General features: G+C 30.4%; 1 protein-coding gene across 1 annotated transcript; it reads left to right on the top strand.

Moving 5' to 3' along the window:
* The first annotated feature begins 5,743 nt into the window (after positions 1-5,743).
* Positions 5,744-6,307, top strand: LOC149535923 (uncharacterized). Its single transcript, XM_089806192.1, has one exon. The coding sequence runs from the start codon at positions 5,744-5,746 to the stop codon at positions 6,305-6,307; it is 564 nt and encodes a 187-aa protein (XP_089662318.1).
* Positions 6,308-6,722: the final 415 nt, after the last annotated feature.

Raw genomic sequence — 6,722 nt, 5'->3', positions numbered from 1 at the left:
TCTACGAAACCTTTCTCAACTAAATCCCATAGATCTTGAGAACAAAATTAAGTTATCATCTTTACACACCAAAAATCATAATTCTTAACATTAACTATTGGAATTTGAGGTTGTGATGTATTGTTCATCATTTTTGCCATGTCTTCAGACTTTATTCTCCAACTTTAGCTTCAGCTTTCTCCTTCAATTAACCTGATACAACTCCACAATAAATGATGGCTCTTATACCACTTTGTTAAAAATTTAAATAAAAAATATACAACACCAAATTGCTATAGAACAATATTAAACTAAAACACTGCTACAATAGAATATTAAATCAAAACATATTTTTAATTGATCAAAATCACACACTAATGAACTACATTATTCTATTTTTATAAAAAATAACTTCACCATTGATGATGGGAGATCTCATAGTTTCAAATCATGCAAACTATCTTAATCTCTCAATGACTTACAGATTACACTATTTTCATTTGATGTAATCATTTTATTTAGAATGTCACCTTAATCAACTAAGACTTTACAAAGGTGATAAACTTTGAGATCACTCTTTCTTCTTATTTTATATGAATCTAAATTATTAGTTGTGATTCTAATTATCAAATGTTAGAGTTGTATGTTTATTCTGATCCATATGTGGTGGATGAAGACTGATAGTGAAAGTAGTGATCAACTAGTTAGACAATGATAGTGCACATGCAAAGAAATTATGATTTCCATCAATAGGTTGATTTTAGCTTTTTTCAAGGATAATTTGTGAGGTAGGATGAATAATTTTCTCATATTGTTGCTGCTTTGAATTTTGGATGGAAATTTATGTGTCTCTAAGTTTAATTCATTGTTAGTAGAATCTAATATATTATGGAACTTATTGGTATGGCTAGCCCCTAGGTTGGATATGAATTTTTGTGAAGGTTCTAGAGCATCATAGATTAAATGATTTTAGGTTTCTTCACACTATTAAGAGTAGGGTTAAGTTTTACCCATTTTCTACTACCTAATGGTAATTTATTCAGTTGTGAGAAGTGTAAGTCAGACTTACTTATAGGGTCTTCGAGGGGCTTCCATTGGCCTCTCCTGTTGTGTTTGAATGTGATCTATTCTTCTTTGCCCTTTCCTCCTCTAGTTGTTGTAGATTCCTTATATCCATTTGGAGAGAGGCAGAGAACCAAGGACTTTGGTAGCAATACTTAGTCTTCACAAAATAATCCTTTGGAGGACTTTTGGTTATGTTCGTTGCCAAGTCTTTTTTGCAATAATCAACTTCACATTTGTAGAGCTATTTTTTCAAATTTTAATAAATATAAAAAATATCTTGATAATAGATTATATTATTAGATATTTTTATATATTAATACTATCAGATTTATTATTATGTAGTCATAGTCAAGGAAAAAACTTGATGACTTTTGTTGGGAAAAAGTTACAATAGTAGTCTTGCCCCAAAAGCCTTGTGTTTATTAGGTAGGTTGTCCAATCAATAATTAATTGTACATATTTTATTGATTAAATTATTAGACAATATGTATGTTAAACATTTAAATATTTAAAACAAAGTCTTGATGGTATTTGAGCTCTTTTTTCTCAATATAAAACCTTGTTGTTCTAAATTTTGAAAAAAGCTACATTGAAAATAATATTCTATTCACTTTCATTTTCTAGCAAGATTTTCTTTCAATAAGGACTATCTATTACAAATTTTAGGTTGGGCTCCCATGGATGCCAACGCCCTTAAAAATAGTATTTACTAAGATTTTTAGGAAAATTTTAAGGTGAACTATCTTATGAATTTTGTAGTGTTCTTTATCTTAGAACTTTCACCTCCTAAATTTAAGAAAAAAAAAATCTAAATTTTATTTATTTTTAAAAGGTATTTTAAAATTTTGGTGAGAATAAAGTGTAATTTTCTGACAAGTGGTTGGAATTTTTCCTAACTTGGTGGGGTGATTCCTTGCCCCACCTCATTTCCACCCATTCATATTAAGAGACCTAAAAGGGTGGAGCTCCTATTTTGAATGAAGATATTCTAATTAATCCTATAGACCGCCAAACAAATTCCTAAAGGACCTCCTCGACTTAAAAAATAGCCCTATAATACCCCCTCATTAAACCCCTTCCTTAGAAATGTCTCCATAGGAAATGGGCAATAATTTTTAATTAGAAAAATACAAGACCAGAATTTTGTACTAGTAGAACCCATATTTTACTCTAATGCAATGATGAAGGAAAAATATAGAACTAAATTAGGTAAAAAAGAATATGCACTAAGACTACAATGTGAAGAGTAAACTCTTGGTCTTAAGTTTGCATAATTTCAACATGCCAATAAAATGTAGACAAAGAATATGGAGAGTAATTGCATGATATTTTTTTTGTGCAAACCTGCTAAATTAGTAGCTTGAAACTTCCTCTTTTACAATAATGACAAGTTTACAATTAAAGAATAAATGATATCAGTATGGTTGGTGTTTTTAGAGATGGATTTTAAATTGGTTTTTTAATAGTTTTGGTAAATTTTTATATAAGGTAATTCATATATTTTAGAATTTTCCTCACCTATGATGTAGTAAAATGTTGTGTTTTAGTTAATATACAAGTTAGAATAAAATCAAAGACAAAATTGTGTACATTAAAGAGTTTTCAAGAGGAACTAAAGCTATTGAACAAGTGTAATGAAGGAATACAGACATATTGAGAAATCAAAATTAAAGAAATATTTGAGTTATCAAGAAAGGAATATGAAGAAAACTCTATTGACTCAAATTGTAGTTTGAAAGAAAATTAAAATTTTATTTAGCATGATGAGTTATATATAAATTTTAGAAATACATTTATTTTAGACAAATCATTGTGATTTTCTCTTAATTAATTAAACAATACTTATCACATCATTATAAGTCTACATATATAAGTTTATTGATATATTATTTGTTATTTTACACACTAAAAGAACCTTTACATTATTTATCACACATATGTACTTATATGGTTGTCCATAACCATTAAGTCTCAAATCACCAATATTCATTTGTTTATGTTGGGGAAGATTTAAACACATTAATTTCAATTTAGATTTGAGCCCATTTTGATGAAATGATATGATACACTTGCATATCAACAAATGGTTTACTCTTGTGCAAAGTTGCGTTGATAACCAATATTATTACTCATTCTGATTTACACATCTTTAGTACTTGACACCACCGTACCTATGCTTAGCACAAAGGTTTTTACTTATTTTTTATTTTTTATGTCTATTATTGTCACCAATATCCACACATTATTTTCTAAATAGATATACTATCCTCATATCTTGAGTCAAGTCGTAATCAACTCCAATCTATATTTTTCTTGCCATGAGCAAGTTTTTTCTTGAGTTTGATGGCTTATTGACATATAATTATAAATAAATAAAATTAAGTGTGCATTCATTTCACACCCAAAAACCATTTGATTGATCATTCACAAAATATGTTATAAATACTTAAATTGGTACAATAGTTCAGGATGTTTACTTTACATAATCATCCTAGCACATTTATATGTCTAAAGATTGATTTTGTTGAATTAAGGAGGTTGACCTAGGAGAATACAACTCTTGTATTTCAGCAATTTCCCTAGGTGTTCCTAAATGCTAGCAACCCTTGACATCCAATAAAACATAGAGTATTGAGTGAATAAGACCACAAATGCACTTTGTACGAAAATCAATTTGAAATTCTACCTGCTTAGAATTGAATTATTTTAATTTTAATGCAAGTACATATAAGTTACCAAAAACTAATTTTTTATCTTAGGATGTGAAATTCAACAAGACAATAAAGTTAGTCAATGTTCCTAAAGCTACCAACATTTGACACCCAACTAAAGGTAGAGTGTTGAGATTGATTGTATTTTGGTTTCATCATTGATTAATTTCCAACTTGTCAAAGTCTTAGTAAACTATGTGATAAATTTTGATGTAAAATTGTCTGCTAAATAAAAATCTATCAAAGCACAAAATGAAGGTGGGCATTTTTGTCATATGTTTTAGTTCCAATTGTCTAAGAGATGCTTTCAAAATGTGGATGCGTAGCTAAGGCACATGAATTTTTTGATAGAATGTCTAAAAGAAATGTGATCTCATGGACCAAAACAATGTTGGATATGTGCATACTATGATGGTGATGGTGTGCCAACAGATTTATGCCTATTCATTATAATAATTTTTAAAAAAAAGCACAACTCAAGAAACTACAAATTTGAATTAATAATATTTCCACAAAGAATTTGATCATTGCATATATGTTCATAACATCAACATTTCATATCACACTCATGGTCTATTATTAAGATGAAAGAGAATGGAGGAAATATGAAATCAAAAAGCATTCTCCTCCATGTTCTTCCATCCTCATAATGAATTAAGTGTGATTCAAAATATTGATGTTAAAAACACACACAATAAAATAAAATAAAAAAGCAAAATTGTCTGTATGAAAAATCTAAAAAAGATTACATCTATTTCTTAAAATGATTGCATATTGGAACTTCACTGTACATTTAAAGTCATAGTTTTAAAAAATAATTAATAATGTGAAATCACATCCAAAGAAACACATACATAATCAAAATACCAAAAATCTTTGATAAAAAAGCTTATTAGAACTCCACTTTACATTTAAAGTCATAGTTTTAAACCATAATTAATAATGTGAAATCACATCCAAAAAAACACATACATCAAAAAATTACCAAAAATCTTTGATAAAAAAGCTTATTAGAACTTAACTTTACATTTAAAGTCATAGTTTTAAAGCATAATTAATAATATGAAATCACATCCAAAGAAACATATACATAATAAAAATACCAAAAATCTTTGATTAAAAAGCTTTATATATATATACACACATAATATTTTTTTAAATAAAAAAATTGCCTATTGAAACCTCACTTGACATTTGAAGTCCAAAGTAGAAAAATTAAAAACTTAGAAACCCTTACCACATCCTCGTGAGAAATATTGCACAACCCTGCTAGAAAGGCCAACTTGCATCACCTATTTACACATTTGAGAGCATGTGAAGTTTAAATAATTAATTACAAGAAGAGATCTCATTCGGCTAATAATCATGCATGTGGATAGCTTCACTGATTAATTTATTATTAAATTTAGATTTAGCGATTAGTTTAATTGATTAATATATAGTTTATTATTAAATTTAGATTTATGAGAGCTAAGTTGGTATTGGCTAAAACGTAAATATTACCAAGGGGACACTTGGGACACTTGGTAATAGGTTACAGATTCCTTACGTTTTACGTGCTCCCCTTGTAAGCTCTCGTCTGAAATCAACAACAGCAAAAGATTCCTTGCAGCACCGTTAAGTTTATCGTTGCATCAAATGAGAGCAATGTTTACACATCATTACTCATTCAATCCACGTGATGACAGAGCATGCTACTGTGACCGAGTTGAAGCAAATTGGTCGTGGGAGCACTCGAATAATTTAATAGTTAACACGTCAGTTAATGATATCTTGCTTTGACCAGCTAACGTGGTCTTTGTTGAACGAGCTCATCAAATCTGACTTGTGAGGAAAGGCAGCCGTGCACGTGTAGCCGTTTTAGTTTGCATATAATGAATCCCTTTTCCCTGACAACAATCATTCCATCATCATTTGCCCCTCCACATTTTCATCATTGCAAAAGGGATTTTGTCTGTCATAGTATCAGAAAAAGAAGCATAGTAACCATGCGTATTAACATTAGTTGCTTCAGTAGAGTTGTGAATGAAAAGCATAGAAGAGTGAAGATTATGAGAGCAGATGGGGAGCTTATCAAAGTTATGAGCCCCGTAAAAGTCAAGGAAATACTTGCCGACCATCCAGATCATGAAATGTTTGAAGCAGATCACAGCAGTCGACTGAATATTCACGGTCTACCGCTTTCTCCGACCACATCACTTCGACCGGGCCGACTCTATTTTCTCATTCCTCTCCCTTCCCAGTCGACATCCTCTCGACCACAAATGGATAGTACATCTGTTTCTCAAAAAGATTGTGTGACGGATGATACAAAGTCGAGATCGATTTCGTCGACTACTACGGGATCCACAGTGCGTCTAAAGATTCGGCTGAGCAAAGAGGAAGCTTATTCGCTTCTGTCAGTTGACGGAAATACGGTCATGGGAGATCTACTGGCTCCCTTAATTCAACAAGCAATAAAAAAGAAGCAGGAGAATTCTTGGGATTCGTTTAATCGGCAATGGAGACCTAGTCTTGACACAGTATTCGAAGAGCTCAGCCCACGTTTGTAACGTTCCAAGATCATAAATAATATTGTTTATTGATATGTATATCAAGCCTTTGTCTTGGGAATAAGTAGATTTTAATGGATTTGTTCTTCGTTTTGGTTAAAAAATAGGCAGAACAAACGTGTCTGCAGTTTAGAAATTTGTTGAGCATATAATGAAAGTGAATCCAAAATATCGAATCAAATTTACGCTTTGATAATGTCTCCACAAAGTTTTTGTTGAATATTGAAACGTAAGATGCTTAAACCACTCGTAAGATGCATACAGCAAAGAATGAAGTTTTTTATGAGGAACAATAACCTTTTTGGCAAGAAAGACTTTCATCGTTTTGAGGAAATGAATGGGAATTCATTAAACAATGAAATTAAGATGAAAATTGATAAAATTGTTGCTGTCTAACTGGGCTGGCTCATATTCG

The sequence above is a fragment of the Cupressus sempervirens genome, chromosome 10 (assembly GCF_028749045.1).
Source record: "Cupressus sempervirens isolate cs-2001-9-10 chromosome 10, ASM2874904v1, whole genome shotgun sequence".
NCBI classification, from domain to species: domain Eukaryota; kingdom Viridiplantae; phylum Streptophyta; class Pinopsida; order Cupressales; family Cupressaceae; genus Cupressus; species Cupressus sempervirens.
This window is presented reverse-complemented; position numbering and strand designations above follow the sequence as displayed.

Bases quoted from the DNA above. Each gene is read 5' to 3' on its own strand.
- LOC149535923 (XM_089806192.1), top strand. From the start codon at position 5,744: ATGCGTATTAACATTAGTTGCTTCAGTAGAGTTGTGAATGAAAAGCAT.